The following is a 21,431-nucleotide window of genomic DNA, read 5'->3' on the forward strand; positions in this document are numbered from 1 at the left end:
TCTAGCCTGGCTAAAGCCATGACAGCAGGGAATGCCCTGGGGTAGGCTGGAAATGCAGCACAGAATCCTCTCTCAGCTATAGAAAGAGTAATGTATCGGAGAGCCTAATTTGTAGCCATCTTCAACATGGTATTTGCAAACATGGCAGAATTAGTTGGTTAATCCTTTCCTCAGATATTGCTGTCATGATGTTTGGGGCTTCTCCAATGAACTATTTCAATGTGGGGGGGTTTAAAGCAAGTGTTTATTTGTATTTATTTGAAGATTTTTGTATAGTGCTTGGCATAGTAGTATTTAGTACTGGCACTCTTCCAGGACCTAGGGAAAAAAAATACTTCACATGTTGACAAGACAGAGAAACACATAACCAAAGGACTCCAAATGCCAACCTTACTGGGCCAATTTTTATCTTTTGAAGTGCCTCCCTTTATCTGAAAGTACTTAGTCAGGAAGTCATTGGGAGAGTGAGCTTGGGTTCTTGTGAAGTTTTCAGATAAATACCATCCCAACGGGCATCCTCAGAAGCCACCCAGCAAATGACTGAATAGAAACATGGTTCAAGCCACTGCTCTGCTACTACAGGAAGTTTCTTCAGCTGGATAAGTTTGCACTGCCACCTAGCTTTGGTGAAACAGTACAGTTTGACGCCAAAGATGCAGATCACTGAAGTAAATTTTCTCTAAAATCTTGTGCAGCATAAGGACAGATGAATGTGTATATATTTTTTAAAGGAATCAAAATAAAATATGTGAGGAATGAAATATTTTCTTGCAAGTCTGTGAAAATATACACAAAATACTTACCTTCCAAATGGCTTCAGTGAATTTTTGCACTTTAACCAAAATATCTTTGAAGAGAAATTAGTTTGATATTACAGCATATTGTGAAAGATATACCTCAAATACTGGAAGAAATATTAACATTCTTTTTAATACAAACAATGCAAAGAAGTGAAACTAAAGCATTTTATTTATCTTTGAAATAGTTCTACATGAGTCAGTACCTGTGATAGTGCTGCCTTGCACATTATATACTTCCTATTCAGGTTTTTATTATTAACATGTAAATGTTGGCTGCCTGTTCTTAGGATACGAAGCAACATTCAATTACCTTTATAAACCAGGTTGACAAAAAAATGCATGTACAATGTCCTGGTGGTGGCAAGGTTATCAAGTATCATGCAACTTTATTTTATTAAAAAGAACCCCAACACAGTAAGGACATGAATGCTGTACATTCAATTGTTGATTTTCGCTTACGTAACAAAAACAGTAGCTGCAATCTCCTTCTTAGACAACTTTAGGAAGTTTAGTTTGAGTTGTCTTAACACATTAAAAATATTTGATGTGATATAGTATCAATTATAGTAGTTCAACTGGAAACTACTTGCTGCCACTCAGACAATGGGTATCAACTGAAATGAGAGGTTCCAACCGCACATGAGGAAAAACATTGTCCTCATGAGGCAGCCAGGCATCGCAACACGGGTGCAGGGCGGTTGTGTCACCTCCATCCTTGGAGGTTTCAAGGCCAGACAGGATGAAGCCCTGAGCAACCAGATCTGATCTCATAGCTGGGCGTGCTCTGAGCAGGAGGTTGGGCTAGAGCCCCGATGGGGCCCCGTCCAGCCCAAAGAACGCTGTGACTCTGATCGTACTCTGCAGGCACTAACTCCAGTGCAAAGAGCAGAACTAGCTATAACACTCCTACCACAATTGCCTGCGAAGCAGGCATTTAATTGTCTATGAATTTGGCCTTTACTAATGACCAGATTTGCCCACAGAAACCGCATGAGATTTCCAACAAGTAACAGCTTGTTCTTAGGAGACAAATAATCATCCGCGGTACTTCAGGTGCACTACTCCTTTGTCTTGTGCACTTATCACAGGTAAGAATTTTTCACAAGTAGTATTTAAAACCACATGAAATAGAGTAGCTATAGATCCCATGTAAAGGCATAGGGCCTTGATTTAACAACATCGTAAATGACTGGATTTCCCATTATACTCGCCTGCTTACTGAAGAAAGAGCTTAGCCACAAGGGAATGCAGCTTTCATACCAGTGTTTGTCAGCTGCCTTCTGAACGACTCAAGACAAGTGAACAGGAAAACAGTCATTTTTCCCATGGCCCTGCAGACTGACGAACTTGCCGGTCTGCTACTTTTCATCATCTCAAAAGCTGGTTCCCAGAAAGAATATTGTCTTAATTTGCTGTTATCTCAAATAATTGTATTAAATATTTAGTAAATTACAAAAAAAAACCCAAACCCATCACTTATAAAAACAATGTTATTTGCTATAAGGAAGTTATAAAAAATTAAGTCAACTTCATGTTATTTATCATAACTTTATTCTCAGCAACAACAAAAACTATGCTGAATATCACTTCAGTTCTAGGATAAATAAAGTATTTTTAACTAAGTATTTTGTACAAAGAGTAGTCTTTAAAATACATTTCAACAAAGAAAAGCCATATAAGACATCAGCATATTCTTTTGTATTACAGTTTGACTAGAAACAATTTGAAAGAAAATACATTAAGGCAACATTAAAAATGATACCCAGAAATGGAAGTACTTGATAAATAAATAAATAAATCTACATTTTGCCACTATTCTTCAGCATAAGGTGGTACCATACCACCACTCACCAGCTCTAGCTGAACTGAGTTACCTGACAACTCAGATAGCAGCAGCAGACTCAAAAGTATCTCATATTTATTACAAAAACTAGAATAATTTTAAAGAAAAAAATAATTTTCTTCTATTCTGATGGACAGTTCTTGAACCCCAAATTTAGAAGTCACCAATATAATCCGTTTTCAATTTTTCTTGTTAAGACTAGCAGTTTCTTTACAGTAAAATACAACCTGTTAAAAACGTATACCTTGATAAAAACTTAAAACCAGAAATACTACAAACATCCCAGTTAAGCTTCTGCTACAACAACTGAATTCTGAGAGTGAAAGACTGGGACCTTGGAAAGCTGTGCACAGAGGTGAGAAAAGGATTCTTTAATACAGAACTTGCCATGTGTCTCCTCTATACGCAACTGCACGTTGCTTGGGAACTCTCCAGGTCATCAGTGTTCACTCCATAGAGGTTAATAAGTTGAGGATGCACCCTGTGAAGTGAGGAAGTCAAATTTCATCAATTTCATTAACTTGTGCAATGAGGGTGCCCTTTTTGGAGGTTGGGGGCAGGGGGGGGGAGAACGAATACATATTAACTACTGTGCGGAATAAAATTGGGTGATTTACATTTTGACAATTCCTATAAGATCATCTTTAGAAGTATACATTAGATACCTTATAACATGATCTGCCTTTTACTTTACATACCAGACTGTTACTCTGAGCGCTGTGCCTTCAACTACTCCTGCAGAAGAATGACCACTGCCCGTTTAATTTCACTGACAATCCTCCTATTTCCCTGTGTAGTCATAGTCTCTTTCCTTGGTCCTAGATATGGAGACTATTCTCAAGCAGTACTAAGTTTTCCACAGTTGAACAATTATGTGTTTTTATTAAGGTTACACACACTGCTTTCCAAGTAGGAATCCTTATCCCAAAAGGAGCTCCCTCCAGGAGTCACAGACCTTTATATACTTCTATTCTCCTCTAAGAAAGAAACAGAAGGGTAAAGTAACAGGCAGAAGGAAGAGAAGTGGAGCTGGAAGCTGATGAAGGACCAGAAAGGAAAGGCCAAGTGGGTCATAGCAAAGCTTTCCAAAGACGGGCACAAGGCAACAGGGCAGAGGCCCAAAAAATAGCAAAGGGGCCAGACTGTGCAATGCACAAAAGCACACAGAATTACTGTCCTTACAGTACTCGCTACACCCGGTTTTGGTGTCATCTGTATTACATACAATTAAGATGGCAGTACTAATCTGTTACAGGTATACAGTCCATAAACATAATACTTAGCCTTACCGAACATGAACTTCTGATGCTTCTTTCATTAAGTCTCCATCTATATTCCAAGGGTAATTTCTTTCTGCAGAAGCAGCATTCAGATATGTATTTTCTTTGGCATCAAGCCCACTTTTAAGCCTTGGTTGTACCTTTACTTCTTGAACTGTGTAGGTCTCAACAAAGGGAAAATTGAACTAAACCAAACACAGATATATATTAAATGAAGATGAAAGATATAGGTGGTAGCTTAGCAACAAACTGGATTACTTGAAATTAAAAAGCTTGCTTTTTTTTTTTCTTAAGTAAATGGAAACACTTTAGCTTTGACCACATGAGGCATTATATATTCCAGCTAGCATTTATAGATTAACATGCTATTTTTATCCTAAATAGTGCCTCAGAAAAAATGTTAGTGTTCCATTTGCATTCCCATATTGGACTTGCTTGGTTTACAGGTGAGGTGGTATTTTTTACATATGCCAAAATAGCACACGCTGTCACAATGTGAGAAAATCCAAGCAGATTTTTTCCTGTACTCTGTTCATCATTACCAGTAATCCTGTCCTAAACAAGGCTAGTTAAGAATTCCAGTAAATGGTCATCTTAAATTTAAAGGAAGGTCCACATTGCCTCGTCTAATTTCTAATTGCAAAGGCAGAGGGAAAAACAAAGCCTTCCTCCAAAAGCATAATTGGAAAGCATAAACCATTTCCTAAATGCAGCTGTTAGTGCTGTCACATGGAACCGTCACCCACTTCTCCCCCAGACTCTCTGACTGTTGAAGAGTTACCTAATTCAAACCTAAACCTTCTTGTAAAAGTCATTTCACATAATCCTGAAACGTTTGACTGAGTACCAGTACACTTAGGCTATGCATTGGGTATTTAGGACAGCAGTAAGGCCCCGTGTTTGGATGCTTCTTTTTGCTCTTCAAAGCAGAATAATGACCAAAATTTTGAAATACAGTTCTGCAAACCTTCAGACCTAGACGGAATGCATACCCACTAAAAACCAATGGTCGTATTCCACTGCAACCAGCATAGCATGCAGTGATCTGCTGAAATAATGGACTTCACTTATTTCTTACAAAGAGCCATGATGCCCCCCCATCTGCATTCTTGATCTCTGTACTACACAAAATTTAAACACAGTACACATTTCCTTTATTGTGGTTAAAGGGCTTTACACCCATAAAACTATGGTACAACACAAATACAATTTAAACCACAACAGATGGGCTGAAATAGGCTAATCGGTATTAGTCTAGTGATTAAAAAAAAAAAAATCAGATAAAAAGGGGACTAATGTATTCTGACAGGAAGCTAAGTCTCCTTATGAGGATGCTAACATTAACTCTTACAGCATGTCTACCTTCACGATTAACTTCTTTTTATAATCACCAGAAAGAAATAAACAGTACCTGATTTTTTGCGCTGGCATATCTTTTCAAATGTTTTATAAACTCTGTTCGAGAAGTATTTTGTACAACAATAAGAGCCATGCTTCCATTATTCAACCTGAAAAGCAGACCAACTTAGTTCACAAAAGTAAATTCATTAATTTGGAAGTTTAATGGGTTCTTCAAAAGTCTAGATTTATACAAACAAACAAACAAAAAAAAGCTAGGAAGAGTAGATTAATAGAATAGTCTCACTGCTTTTTTGAATATTTTTGCCAAAAAAATACCCCCACACACACTCTATAGATCAATACAAACTAGGCAATTGAGGTTATTTATCATCTATATATTTATAACATACATTGTAATAATTAAACTGTATTCCCTTATCAATATCTAGAATTTATTGAACATAACACATATAATTTTTTAAATATGTATTTCTACTTAACAGATGATTTTTAAACATTGGGGCTCACATAACTATCTTTACGCTTTTCTCTCCAGCAAAGCATAATGATTACCACAAATGTTGTGGGGCAGTGCTTTACCAAGAAACTATTCCCATGATGCATGAAAGCCCATCCCCATCTTGCAACCCAGTGTGGATGGGTTCCTTCACCTCCTCCATTAACACTCATGCTGCCCTAAGTTGAAGATCCTGATCTTCTACTATGCCACTATTCAAACTCTCTTAGCAATTCTCAGTACAGCTGTACTTACTTATTTCACAGACCACATAAAAGTTAAAAACTGAAGGGAATTTTGTACAAGGTAAAGCAGTCATATACTAGACATTAATGAAGAAGGGACCCTACAGTGCAGATACTCAATGGTCCTAGGTATCCAGTCACCATTTTAGCATCTTTGAGAATTTGGGTCAGACAATGAACTAGTATCAATTCACATATTCCTTGATGCAACTGTATCTTGTCGCAGAAGCTAACAACATGAATCTCAATGCAATCATGTGAGTGACCTTTAAGTTATAGAGACAAATCAATGTTCAACAGGAGTAGCTGATGAACATGACAATGACTGCTGAGATTGTATTGTATATATAGATGAAGTATTTCATATCTTCTGAATATATATGCATACATATTTATTTATTTATTCCACATGTGTGCTTGGAAAATGTGTTAAGAATGTTTTAAAAAAATACTTCCAGCCTACCAACACAGATCTCTCCCCATTCATAGTTCTCTGGCTTCTGAATGACTGCATCAAGAATGTGCTCAGGCTACGATACACTACAGTCTAGGAAGATAATTTTTACATAACCATTAAACAACTCATCTGGCATAGCATTACTTTGCTGATTTAGGAAACAGTGATGATGACATTGAAAAAGGTGCCTCCTTATAATATTTTACAGTTAAATGTATCTTGACATGTTTCTGCCAATTTTGACAAGTATAACCAGAGTTACAGGCAGCAGTCAAAGCTTTCATTCCACTTCAAATGTCTTCCTGTGGCAAAAACCTCTTGGGTAAAATAGGTCAGAGTGAAGAAACCTAGCTGAGTTTAGCTGACGCTTCCACAACGGTTCTTGAGTCTCTAACAATTAGTGCAACATTTATGTTTCCCATATTGAAAAGCCTCAGAGTCAAGATGCTATTCGTTATGAGAAATGAAGCACCTGTCTGAAGACTACTATTCCTACCCTACTAGCTGACTGCACTCCTAAGATTATTTTTAAAAAGAAAGAGGAAATAAAAGGATGTACTTCTATGAAAGAATAGGGGGATCCACTGAGCAACTACACCATGGGAGAAACAGGGTCATTCAAACCTGCAATAATTGCATGGAGTTGTCATTAAAATTCCCTGTCACTAAGAAACGGGTGCCAGAACAGATGGAAAGAGAATGCAAAGCTAAAAAAGACTGGTTTCTTCAATTATTGTCAGAATTTTTCTACTGACTGGTATATAACACACCAAGTGCTGAACAGAGTAATTTCCTAAGAGGGAACAACATCAGGTCACCATCCTGAGGTATGTGAGGTTTAGCAGGACCCCTGCAGCAAAGAAAACTTCTCAATAACAGTTTAATCGAAAACATTTGTTTCTATGTTGTTTCCAAGAAGTCAAATTCTACTAGACCAGCCAGTAATTTTGAAGAAGAATACCTGATCAATTCTAAGGCACATCTATTTTCACATAACAATAACCAAATGAAACAAAACAGACTCATTCCATAAACCTCCCTGAGTGGTGTTTTTGGGGTTTTTTTAATAGATACACACACACATAGAGATATTTGAGTATTTCAGTTTCCACACTCTTTTTTGAGGGAGCGTGTTGTATTTCATGTACAACTACGAAGTTTGTACTTGCTATTCAGCTTAATCGTCAACTGGACACATCAAGTACAAATCTTTTGGCCTTTCCTTTCTGGTCCTTTGTCAGCTTCCAGGTACAATCAAGTGCAAATATTTATCACCTGATAGCCGTTCTGTGTGTTATCACCATAACGCATGCTTTCGACAATGAGCTAAAGGCGAAATGAGTCAATGTCAACAACCAGACTACATACTCATTTGTTTCCCAAAACCTTACATGTAGAAGCTGCATTTCCCAAGTTTTTTTCAAAAAATTTTTAAAAAAAGACAGAAAAAAAAAAGACAAAACAAGTGTGAATTTCAGTTCTTCATAACAGGAGAAAGATTCATGCTTCATTTTTGCTGGCTGTAAAGCAGAAGATGAGCAGCACCTTTATATTTGAAAAAATAAAATAAAATCCAAGAATGAAGTTTCTACATATAGCCAAATCCTATGACAGATGACTGCTCCATGACTACTACTTAAGTCAGACTTGCCAACTAATTTAATCACAGCAATTATCCACTCATTATTCTAGTTAGACTGCTTGACCTTATTTGCCTGATCCAAAAACTGATTACAGTTCCTGGGATTATCGAGTCTGCTGCAGTCCATGCTCCCTCCCCCATTCCAGTGGGTCTAGACTACCTAAACACAGGCTTGTATTCTCGGAAAAGCCAAGGTCTTAAGGTAAGATGTCAGAATTTATAGACATGACTAATTCTCTAAACCCCTACTGACCTCGTATTAGGTGCCAAGCCTCTTGGTGCCATTGAACACAGACAAGGGATTGCCATAATGCTCACATTCAGGAAGTGACCCTGAATTTTGTGCCATTGATCCTTGCTACCTAAATAGAACAGAGTAATTCTATATTAACCAGCCACAGTTTGCTTTTGAATAATCATAAAAGCAAAAACTCACCCTTTTTTTTAATTTTCTCTTTCTTCTTTCTAAAAGAATGGAAACATGTAGGTAAATAATTTGAAGTCATTTTAGCACATACAAACAACATCCACTTTAGAAAAAAAGTAAAATCTCAATGGAAGAAAGGATTAACAGAACTGAACCATCAGTAATACCGAGTGGAAGACTGCTTTGTAACAAATCCCCTATAGTCTATAGGGAATGCTTTACAAAGGGTACAAGCTTGCAATTGTGAAAATTAATCTTTTTTTTTTTAAAGATTGTTTTACCTGATTACCAAATTTGAACAAAATTCAGAATTTCTACAATTTTATTTTCAAAGACACATATTTTTGTAGCCTTGGAATTGTTTGACTCAGTTTTACTTACCTGCCATTCTCATTAGAGTCTTCCTGTGGAATTTGTAGAGGTAGAAATGACAATTCACATTCCTCTGGCCTAGAAAAGTATTGATATTTACTATCATGTCAACCAATATTCTGACTGCTAGACAGACTTTTATGCAAGTTAAGGTGATTTTAAGGAGATGCTGAATATACAGAATTTATCTCCTCTTTGACTTGTAAGAGGGATATGCATGACATCCAAGTTAAATCTGTCTGCAGTTAAGAACTCAAGACAGTTAAACTACTGCTGTCTATACTTTTAGCAAATTAATTATTGCATTTTCCTCAAGAAAATTAGAAATACTAGAAAAATATAGCAGCTCATGGCATACTTGAGATCTGCCAGTGTTTTGATAAAAGCAAAATCCTTTCGCTGACTGGAGGGCATCCAACGGTGTTTTTCTGCCAAAGCTAGAGTCCTTGCACCAAAACCAAACATAGCTGAGAACCCAAACCGCAAAAGCTTGCTTGGAGTACTGAAAGTACAGGCATCTACTGGTTGAATATGACCTAAAATTTCAAAGATAAAGATCAGAAATTACAAATAACATCTGTATTTCAAACATAAAACAACTTACCATTTCTTTTGCACCTAGTTTAGCTGTGGGGAAAAACTCCAGGCTCTTCCCTCTTTAGGAAGTCAAGTGTTACTCACAGGAACCGTAATCAATCTAGATTTAATTAAGACTATAAAAGTAATCATTTCACAGAACAATGTTCAGATGCTTCAAAATGTTAAAAAAGTTATGGTGAAAATTCAGCTACTTCATCGGGCTGCAAAGGGTCTGACTCAATTCTATTCAATTTTTCAACAATTAATATAAAAGAAAATGTAGTATCACTTCACAGGTGTTTGCAACAATTTCACCAAATATGTGTAATGACAGAACATTGTACTGGAAGAGATATGGGAGCTCTGAAATATAGGTTTTAAATGTATTTATGTGTAACGTTATAGAATTTAGACATCTAATTCTGTTCAAGATAGGGTATATAATTTTTTTTCTGTAATAGAACCTGGGTGGTTTCTGTTAGATTGAGTGTCTCTTATTAAAAAGGACAGTTTTAGATTTTGCCTGTAAAGGCTTGTGTATTACTATCTAAGAAATAGAGCAAAGGCTTTTTCACTCCTGACTGCAAGGTCTAGAAAATAGGTACTCAAGATGGATCCTCCACATTATTCTCTTTGATTATTTGAGGGGGGAAAGAAATGTATCCTAAAAAACATTGCTTTGAGAGGAATATTAACATTGCTCAGTGAAGTATTCACTATTTCCTAAGACCTGAAAATAAGGCTTGCACTAGGAACCCAGTTTTCCCTTTTAACATAATTACATTTTCACATTCAAAAACCTATTTAATGTGCAGACCAAATGGCAAGGGATACAGCTATTCCTACTAATAAAGCTTTTTTATGGAAACTGATAGTATTTAAAAGAAATGCACACAGATCTGAAAAGATGAATGCTACTTTCTCAGAACTATGACAATACTTTCCTGAAAAGTCCAATCCTAACCACTTTCTCAAGCAGGACGTGTATATTTTCCTATTGTCCTCAGCAGGTACATTACATTAAAATACTCAAGCAATTATGCATCCAATCATTGCATATTAGCACACACAGAGTAACACTATTCACATAATCAAGTCTGGAAAAGGTTACTTTTCGCATTAAAAGAACATCAGTAATAGCGCATGAATGCCAAAATCAGATATTATTCCATGGCAGATTTTAGTTACCAGACGATGAGGTCCACAACTTTTGCTACTAAACTATATTCAGAGAATCATAACCTTTCTAGTACACTATAAATCAGGATAGAATCATTTGGGTTTAAGAGTCTTACAATGTAGTTTATAGTAATGGGATGCCTTTATTAAATCACTGGTTATGGCAAACGTCTAAATGTTCCTTCATTATTTAAAATCTGATAATGTATGTAAAAATATTTACCCATCACAATGTGCAATGTTGCGGTCACTGCATGCTTAATACCATAGAGAGTGTGGGCCAAAATATTAGTAGTACCTGTAAAAGTGAACACAAACTATCATAAAAATTAGAGAAAGGCAGAATAGAAAGAAAAAATACATATAACATTTTTTGAATGAGCAGAGGCATTTACTGCATTTTCAAAAGAAGAAAGCCTCCCCACAAATTACTTAGCCTTGGTAACAGCAGAAATGCCGAATAGTACAAATTACAACCGTTAAAACTTCCAGAGGTCTATAAAACCCTCTCTGCAAGTTCATACATAAGTTCCATTAAAACGAGGGAGGGGGAAGCTTTGCAAACATTGCCCTATTTTTTTTAACTGTCTCCCTAAAAATCACTTCTTCTATACTTGCTGTACTGAGGAACTGTACTAGAAGGCAGATTCTCTAAGAAGATATATTTGGGGAACATTTTCAAGTTGGAAAAATAATGCAATACCCAGCCAGTGTAAAACTGTATGTTTCCCAGACAAAATTCTACTAGATCTAGTCTAAGATAGCTGCTGGGCCTCTTGCAGGCTACATTTTAGATTCTTAGATGCAGTAGCGAATAAAATTACTGCACATCAGCTTTACAAGAACACATTAATGACTGAAAAACAGAGAGAACGGAGAATTTGACATTTGTCTGACGAATTGTTGACTTGCATTCAGTGTGTTAAAACTGACGCATCTAACTTGTCTTTGTCATTGCCTGAACATTGGCAGACCAGTTGTACTACTAGTCACTGGATAGAAGAGATTATTTTGAAACAAGGGAATGAGTAGTAAAATCAGCTGGTAAACAGGAAAAAAAGGTCAAGAACTAGCAATGTGAGCATGGAGTTGGAAGAGAGAGTGGAAAATAGGTGTCAGTTTGTAAAGGAAAGAAGCACGGTTCTGGAGACCCATGTTTGGTGGCAACTGATATGTCAAGCCACTTTACCTGTGTAAGAAACATGGATATACGTGTAAATTTTGTCCTTCTGCTTTCATGCATAGGACATTGTGTATCTGTGTATCAGCTGACTTTTAAGCAGCAATTTATTTTACAACTCCAGAACAAGAAATGGTTGCATCTTTCCTAAATGGATGCGGTTTTAATAGAATTTTAAGTTGATTTTTTTCACTGATCACATCTCTGGCATTTCTCAGCCAAGCAGTAGGGCCATAGGATTCAGTTCTGCAAAAATAAAGAACCAGGGCCTGCCACCAAGCAGGTAGAATACTGAGCTTCTTCATGTCATTAAGGGATTAAGGAATGAATAATTCAATAACTGATTAATTAAAAGAACAAAAACTACAAAAGAATGATTTTGAACCTAACATTCCATAAAGGAATGAGTTCAGTTAGATTTTCAAATCATTTTCTTGTTGCTTGAATTATTTAATATGTTACAGCAGCGACAGACAATTCTGGATGCTAAATTTGCGTTTTGGCCAAGTTTTATGGAAGCGTTTAAACTTGTCTTTCAAAACTGAGGGAGAGAAGAGAGGAAAGGGAAAGACTATCACTTTTCAAACAACAGGTGCTCAATATTTAAATAAGCACTTTAAAAGCATCACATACCAGACTGAAAAATTATGTTCATCCAAAACCTCTGCAACCTCTGATGTCACGTTAGTGATAGAAAAAAATTACTAGATTTGGAAAGACTGATGTTCATAGTTACAAATGTCTAAAGGCATCTTTTCATTCTTATTCAGGAGTACATGCTTCACTTTTTTCAATAATGTCTCTGAATTAAAATTTGTGCAATAATTGGGAATTGTATCTCAGTATCTCACAGAGTACCTATTATGACCTTAGAGCACCTTAGACACTGAAAGTAATTCAGAATACTCAGAAACTCATGGAAAGCCTTCATAATGTCAGAGAGAGGAGCTCTGAGTAAGGCTTTCAGGGTTCCTACTACGTGAAGGAAATAAGTGAGGTACTTCTATTAAGATAACAGATACAAAACATTCTTTTAAGTTTACCTCTCCAGTGGTACATCAATGGAAGAAATCAGGTTGTGTACAGTTTTATTCTCTAAATAATTAAAAACCCAGTAATTTCATTCACATATTTCTCAGATTTTTATAGGTGACCATACTATTAATTTTTTCCTCCTTTTCCTAAAAAACTGCAATGTTTAAATAAACCCAGCAAACTGGGTTTATGAAGTCCGTTGAAAGAAGAATAAACTGACAACTTCAAAAGCTAAATGCAAGTCTTTGCTTTTTCCTCCCAAAAGAAAGTCTCTCTAGACAGACTAACAGGAAGTCCAGTTTATTAAGAATATTAGAATTTTTATCATTTATATCCAATAACTCATATACAACAACTCAACTAAAAGTAATTTGAACTTCCCTTTCTGTACAGTACGTATAAAAAAGAAAAGGCAAAAATGTAGCTCTAGATAACATTTATTATGCAAAATACTGACTTTTTCAATTCAGTGAACATAAAATGCAGTTCTATAAGGAAAATTCAGGGACCAAAAAAAATTAGGTTTGACCTAAACAGCAATTCTTCACAGAATAATACAAGTATATGCCCAACATAATTTCATGTTTGAATGACTTACAAAATTTAACCTCCAGATTCAACTAATTCTGCTTAGCCAGTGATGCTACCTAAAGTAGTAGCTCAAAAATACCCAAATATTTCCTTCAATTACATTTTTTCAACTCTTATCAACTTTTATGGAAACCTGTCTCTCCAAAACAAAGGAAATCATACACACAAAGGGAGGAACATTACAAGTCATGCAAATTGTGTTTATTTCCTGTAAATTAACAAGGAGGTTGTTATTCTGAAAAAATATTTTCCTTTGTCCTTGAAATCAAACTAATAAAAGAGCACAACGTGGAATATACTTCTGAAGATCAGGCTTGGTATGTCTTAAAAGTGGGATTCCTCATCTAAATAAGAGTAATTTATCAATACAGAGGGCAGCAAGATAACAGATGACCACAGCTGAAGTCAATACCAATCTTCATACTGACTTTTAATGAAAGTGAAATCTCATTCTTACTAAACAGGATAGGCACAAGTAATTGCATCCTTCTCTTAAATCTGTGGAGTTCATTAACATTTGCAGAAGTAAACAAGGCAAACCCCTACCCTCTCATGACTCCTGGGAAAATAAAAGAAATTCTGGTTGTGTTCAAAAATATAAGTAATGCATCCACCCTTCCACAAGTTGAAGATCTAGAGTATGCACGTTTTTGCGGTAGCAAGTACCATCACCTCCTCTAAAAAACTCTTAATACATGCCTAACAGCACGTCTCGTGTGTGTCATTACTTAAGTCCTATACGAGCAGGATCACACACACACACACACACAAAAAAAAAAAGATTATAAACAGAGCTGAAACAATGAAAGCTGTTGTTAGAATATAAGCTTTGATGATTTAAGTGGTGGTTCAATAATAGTGGGTTTAATGCCATTATTCATCTTCCCAAGTCATCTAAGCCTCTTTCTCCCCTAGGTAAGCTCAGAATATTATCTACCAATAACAAGATGGTTTTCCTGAACACTGTTGTATTACTTTGAAGACTAATAACCTTCTTTGATGCTCATGTCTGGGCTTGCACCCCTCACAGATTACTAACAGTCTCAATTTTAGATCCCACTCCAACTACTGAATTTACTGTAAAAAGGTTTCATCCATAGAACTCCACCATCTCTGTCACCAATACTTTTAAACAAAAACAAAGATTTTATTTTTCAAAAAATAAATGTTCAAAATATTAACCTTTTTTCCTGACATTACAAACAACTTCTACAACCTCCTTCCTATGAAATGTGCAAAAGCCTCACAGTAAGGACAACGTATCTGCAGGTCATGTAAAGCATGACTGATGAAGGTACCAAACAGAAATTGTAGAGAAAAAAATTGTCCTTGGAAGTGCAAGCACTTCTGCAGTACAATTAACTTAATTAACCAGACAACATGAATATTCATAAGGCTGTTAATGTCTCCCCCATCCAAACAGATAAATGTGATGTAATGACTTCCTAGTCAAGCATAGCTAAAATTCTGATGAAAACTGCACCAACATTTTGGTTCTTTGCCTGAAATATCACAGAAATTAACAGTCCCTCAGTAATATTTTATTTTCTGAATTAATTGGAAATCATGAATTTATTTAAATGAACCATTTAGGACCAAAGGGTTCCCAGTCATCAGATATAGATTGTCTCTTGTTCTGTAACAACTGGATAGCTTTTTTTAATGTCCTTCCAGTTCCCCCTCCCCTTTCTCCCGTTCCCCCTCCGTACAGTTTCTTAGCAGTAGTTCCCATAGCAACAAACACTCCTGCTAATGGCCAGCAGTACAACTGCAGGCTTCCCCACATCTCATCCATTTCGTTTGGACCAGAATAAGGCAGCTCAGTAGAGTATTTCACTAAAACCACACTCCCCTGTGGACCTTTCTCTTCAGGAGGTAAACTGTTTCAAGAGGAGCTCCTTCCCAACCAGTTGGCTGAAACTTCAAAATGCTGTCTTAACTACAAATAATAAAGGCTAAACCCAGATTTTTAAGCCACTCAGATAACACTATCCCATAATACAGTTTTTATTTTTACACAGCTGAAGAATCCCAATAATTTGGTACAATGGATTGCGGGGCGGGGGGGTGGGGGTGGGGGGGAGGGAATTAACTGACCATTGAGTTCCATTTTCTTCATGTACACAAGTGTCACACGTACCTGTTTCCTAACAGACTACTTTTTGGAATATCAATAATATGGAAATAAAATACTCTATAGATGATTTTTAAGAACCTAGTAAGCAATTTCTCATGCTATCATTCTATAAATTGTTGTCAGCGTCTTTTAACAAAGGCTGTGGCATTCTGTGTAACAAGCCATACAGCATACTTTTGAGTTTACAAATCCTTTTTGATCATGATGTATTTGCCTTAAACTGAAGACAGTAAACACTAACGATGAGGCACAGTGACCTACGCACACCCAAACAGCATGGAGTCAAGTGCTGGAGAGATTCAGTCTCAACACCATCAAGCTATTCACAGGAACTGAACTGGTAAGTGATGGTCCAACTGCTGTACTGAAATTAATTTCCTTCATGTCTTTGAGATTACGGTATCTTTTACCAATACATTTCCAAGGTTTACAAGGTGTAATCTTGTGTTTTTACAAGCAACTAGTCCCTGTCTTAATGCTGCTTTTAGAAGTGCGAAGGAGGTCAGAGCACTTAAAACCTGCTTGCTCAGTTTGGAAGCAACTTTCGCTTTTTTTTGTAGAAAACTGAAAAGAACAATTTGCTGTTCACCTGGCTGCAGGAATTTTTTCCTTACTAGTTAAAAACCTCTCAGAAATTACATCAAGTAGTCACATCAACATCCATACCAGAGGGTAGTGTCCATGCAAAAATACCCCATCTCTTTTAAAGAGAAGTGATTTATATACCAGTCCAGAATCAATCCTGCCTGTATAAATTCTAGCTAAGCCTCCCTGCCTGGCCCAAATTATACTCCAAGAAGGGCAAATGCAAAAACTGGGAGGGGAAGGGACATACCCACACCCCGAAACAGACAAAAAACCCACATTACAAGATGCATGTACAAGTTAATGGAGCAAGAGGATCTTTCAAGAGAGATGCATACATTTGCAGGTCTGTAAAAGTAAAGAAGAGGCAAAGCAGTTTTGTGTGCACAGTATTTTTTTTTTTAATATAAACCATAAAATGTATTCCTGGGACACCATTTAAAAATAGGCCCTAAGCAGGAATCCAGCTGAGAAGCCTGCCAAGAAAACTGGATAGAGATGCAAAACAGCATGGCTTTATATTAAGGAAATTCTAGAAAACAAAGTTTTCATTTGGTGTCATTTGTGGCAGCAAATAAGGGCAACATTGATCTTTGCATGGATCAGCTGAAAATTATTTTAGTTTTCTTCTTCCTGAGCTTCTTTCCTTTAGGCAAAGTGCTCATCTGTGCCACTACTATAAATTATGATAATGATTTAAAATCTAGTCATTTGTAATCAATCTAAATCACTAATTCGGGACATTTATTCAATAGCTCCCCTAAGTAACTGAAGCTTTAGCGCCAAGAACTGCCTTTAGTAGCCAAAACTGTAAAACATGCCAGAGGGACTTACAACACATGACTTACAATATGTAACAGTACCTTTTAGTCTCACCTGCTGGTATTACTCCAAGAGGAACTGGTGCTCTGACAGGTGTTGGTATATAGTCTGTGTCTTTTCCAGCATCCATCTGGGCTTTAAGTAGTAGACCATGAGCAACCTCGCTGACAGATCCATCTCCACCAACACAAACTACCCTATTACAAAACAAAAATGCTAAACAGTTCAAAATCAACTCTTCCATAGCTGAGCAAACAAGCGGAAGGCAGCTATCATGCACCGTCTACATAATGATATTTCAAATAGCTAAAACACATTCTTTCTTTAAGAACAAGCTAGGGCTTCACTGTCAGATCAGCGAACATTAACTAACAAGATACAAGCATCCTCATTTCTGCTTTCTTCTATCTGAGTAGAAGCAAATATATTTAATGACTTGCAAAGTATTTCTTGCATTATCACACGCTATGCCCGTGAACCGATCAGATGGAAGAGTTAAGCACGTGCTCAAGTGCCTCAGTGGAAAAGTTCTTTAAATCTTTCAGTGCTGACCCACACAAGCATTACAATGCTTTTTAATTGCCCTTATAATAATAACTCACCAAATATTACAATAAAATTAAAAACAGCTAATTCCACACACTACGCAGGCATTTGAGGGATTTAGCAAGGTATAAAACCCCAGTGCCAGCAATCCTTTGCATGAAGGTACTTAATCACTGCTTCTGGAACACGTAATTAAACTCCCACCTGCTGTGCTATAGAAAGGAATGCATTTGTCTGTAAGAGCTCTGATACAGCAAATGTCTTTTTTTGGGGGGGGGTTGGTTGGTTTTGTTTATTTAATAATTATTAAAGTGATTCACCAAATTAGTAATGTTTGAAAGTTATATGTTTTTAAGGTAAACATATTTTCATGATAAAAATAGTAATACTACACCCAAGCATTTACAATATAAATGTCAGATTTACTTTAGGAGGCACTTACTTAAAATATCTTTTTCTCATCTATCTACATGAATGCAGTTGTGAAACCATGTCCAATAATTCAATCAGATTAAATTGGTAAGCCCTTTATAACAAAATACTCATTATGTTAGTCAATGTTTAAATTAAATTATTTCAGCTCCTTTAACATTTTTCTTCCATTCCTATTATTACTTCCTAGCTACTTTTTAATTTCTACATTTTTAGGAATGTTTACTCTATCCAGCTAAACACTGCCCATGTTTAAAAAAGAAAAAGGAAAAAAAAGTATATAGCAGAGGTTTGGATGACATTTTGTTCTTGCTTGCAGTCAGGAATCATCTCCTGTCTTTTGATTAATTTTTTTGTTTAGATTGTTTTATTCCTAGGCTTAAAAGTTTCAGCCACAGCAGCAAAAACAGTTAATCTTTGTAGTCTGATAAACCGTACACCTGGAAAGACTTACGTGGATTGTCTTCTGGCTAGTAAAACTTTTGAAAACAGATACATTTTCTTCTGATTTTGGGGGTCTGTGTGTTTTGTTATTGGAAATAGATAACGAGTTCAAGGAATAACATAAAATGCTACTAACTTTCATTTCTACTGCTTTAGCATTAATCATCAAGAACTGCCTTTTTGGCTGGAAACAGAGGTACCATCAGGGACCAGGAATTCCAAAGCTAATCAGAGAGAACCTGCTGTGCATAAGGATTAGAAAGTCTTGAGCAAACAGATTTGACTAAGACCTTGAAGAACGCTTCTTAGAGAAAGAAACATCTGTCTAACCATCAGTCTAACCATCAGACACAAGTTTGTTAATCAACTATTCACTGAAGTCTGACTAACTCAGGCTACTCTAACCAATATCCACACCAGCTTAGGCTCCTGATTAGGGAAGAAATACATGCATGTATATTGTGTGTTTCTGTCATTGTACAAACAAGAAAATCCAGCTGAGATGGCAGCATCACAAATGGACTCCCTGTATTTGTCACCAAGGCTTGGCCTCAAGGTGAGGAAAAAAAGCATGCTGCCAAGTTGAAGTACCTAAATTTGCAGTGTCAGTAAGAAAAGAAAAGCAAATAGCAAAAAAGGTGGAGTATATGAGATAGAAGACATATGCCTGTGATCTTGCAAAACAGAGTGGGAAGTACAGAAATCAGAGAAAAGAAAATACATATAGAAACAAATGCCTTTAACAAAGAATTAAAATATAGCAATATTGCTTACAGAAAGCACTGAGCTACAAACTTCCAATTTACTACTGCAAATCATAAGCTTCAATTTACTTCATAGGCTGTTCAACATGTAAGGAACCACAGCGCTCTCAGAGAGAAATTCAAGACCAGAAATTGTATGTTGCTATACTGCTTACCTACTGTAATTAATTAATAAAACCTGTTGTGTCTTGCCCTTTCTACATTTTTACTTGAATTAGTTTTCAGTCAGTCTGTAACAGGCAACACTTGAAAAGCATGACCTGAGTTAGAGCAGCAGGCTAATGCATGCAGGCACAACCTTCAGTCCACACCTAACTCACCTCCAGTCACTTATAAGCTTGGCCAAGGCAGATCAGGTCTACACAAACTCTGCAATGCAAAAACAGCACAAAAACTACCTTACCTTTTATCACCACATACAGTGCATTCCACATCCAGAAGGAGGTACAAAAGTGCTATTCTGTTTTCTGAACAGGGAACTAAGTGACAGTACCCGGACTTGAACAAAACTGGACAGGAAGCCAGGGCAAAACAGGAAAGAACTGAAGCCTGCCAAGTCACAAGCCATGCTGCTCAAGAGACAAGAAAAACTTCAAGACTCCATGGAAATAGTGAAAAGACATCACATCAGGTGGCTGCTAGAATTGCTAAAAGTGTAGTTTTTCATCAGTAGGACAATTTAATTGTTGTGTAGTTAATTTTCAATTCAAGCCAGACCCTTACATTTTCTGGTTTAATTCTCAATAAACCAAAATTGTCATCAAAATTCTATTTGGGGAAGACTGAGTTGGTTTTTGGGGGCCTATAAGATTTTTATATCTATGGCAAAAATTCTTAGGCTAGACAGCAACAGGGAAGTCACAAAGGACTTCGCAGGAACATAATCGAAAGTACACCATAAGCCTTTGAGCAATTTGAAAAAGAACATTCCAATTTCATATATTCTCTTTCTATTCTTAAGAGCAACTCTAAAGATTTTGGAGAAGAGATAAGTGATGTTTTGTAGCTTTCTTTTTCAAGCTGTCAGACCTTTAGCGTAATATGAATTCTCACCTCAGCCTACCAGTGTCTGTAGAAAGCATCCCACATTAGCTACTTAATAGGATATTTTTCTTTATTGTGCTTTACTGAAGGAGTACATAGATGGAGGCCAAGCTATTTGAGCAGTTATAAAACTTGTTTTTCAAACACTTCAGGAATTTCAGTTTTGCTCATAACCTCTGATAATAAAAGCTACTTAATTTCCACATGAGAAAAAACCCCAACACTTAAAACAGCTAACTTAGAAATTCTAGGGTCATATTGACTTAAGGTTTATTTTCTTCCAGCTTCTTCTCTTCCTACTTCCCCTTAGTTTTAGCTGTCAGAGAGAAGTCTTACAGAAGTACTGCAGTGACTCTACCCCAAGATCAAACAACTCAAATATGACAAAGAGTAGAAGGGGTTTGTGCAAGAAGACACTACCCAGGCTTTTTCTTCTGTCTTCAGATCTGCTTCCCAGGACAAAATGGTTCCCCAGCTAGCACCCCAAAAGGCATGTCTTAATTGGAAAGAAATTATCCTCAGAATCTGGAATACATACATACATTTTCAGATTATATTTTCTTACCTAACTCTGTGAGCTTCTAGAACTAATAGAAATTGATTAGACTATAACACAGTATTTAAGCCTTCTTGTATGGCTCACTACATATTCCAATAAGAGTTGTAAGAATGCTGTAAGACTTCCACAGTATGCAAAACTATTCTTATATGTTACTGAATCTTATTATTGAATGATTAATGTAAAAATGCCATAGGTTTTAGAATTAATCCACATAGCAAGGTCTTTAAAGATGATTGAACAAGCATTTTCACTCTTGACTTCAAATTTGAATGATTTTTTTTTTTTTTTAATGGAAAAAACATTCAAATTGCTTTTAGGTAAAATGTTCTCCTTAAGAGCTATTTGAATGGATAGAGTGAAACACAAGGCACTTGTGTCATTCTTGCAAATACAGAGACTGAAGCTTTCATTAAGCATATTTAAGAAAGCTTTATGTTTATTTAACATCATTTTTGAATCTAAAATACATACCCATTGTCAGTAAGCAATAAAAACCAAAGCGACTTAAGAGAACCAATTTCCTCAGGCTTAATATATATGTGAAACAGAGCAACTCGTCAAATACAAAATAGTTTTGGACGGAATACAAATAAAAACTAATGTGGTG

General features: G+C 36.3%; 1 protein-coding gene across 1 annotated transcript in view; it reads right to left on the reverse strand.

The window, feature by feature from the left end:
• Positions 1-2,407: 2,407 nt before the first annotated feature.
• Positions 2,408-21,431, reverse strand: part of CERKL (ceramide kinase like) — a 58,859-nt gene continuing 39,835 nt past the window's right edge. Inside the window, exons 5-13 of the mRNA XM_064451746.1 lie at positions 17,087-17,229; positions 10,906-10,980; positions 9,283-9,460; positions 8,934-9,002; positions 8,562-8,590; positions 8,379-8,487; positions 5,335-5,431; positions 3,933-4,108; positions 2,408-3,124 (exon numbers count right to left, since the gene is read on the reverse strand). Coding sequence (XP_064307816.1) covers positions 3,043-3,124; positions 3,933-4,108; positions 5,335-5,431; positions 8,379-8,487; positions 8,562-8,590; positions 8,934-9,002; positions 9,283-9,460; positions 10,906-10,980; positions 17,087-17,229 — 958 coding nt within the window. The 3' untranslated portion in view covers positions 2,408-3,042. The remainder of the gene's footprint in view (positions 3,125-3,932; positions 4,109-5,334; positions 5,432-8,378; positions 8,488-8,561; positions 8,591-8,933; positions 9,003-9,282; positions 9,461-10,905; positions 10,981-17,086; positions 17,230-21,431) is intronic.

This window comes from Phalacrocorax carbo, chromosome 5, assembly GCF_963921805.1.
Source record: "Phalacrocorax carbo chromosome 5, bPhaCar2.1, whole genome shotgun sequence".
Taxonomy (NCBI): Eukaryota; Metazoa; Chordata; class Aves; order Suliformes; family Phalacrocoracidae; genus Phalacrocorax; species Phalacrocorax carbo.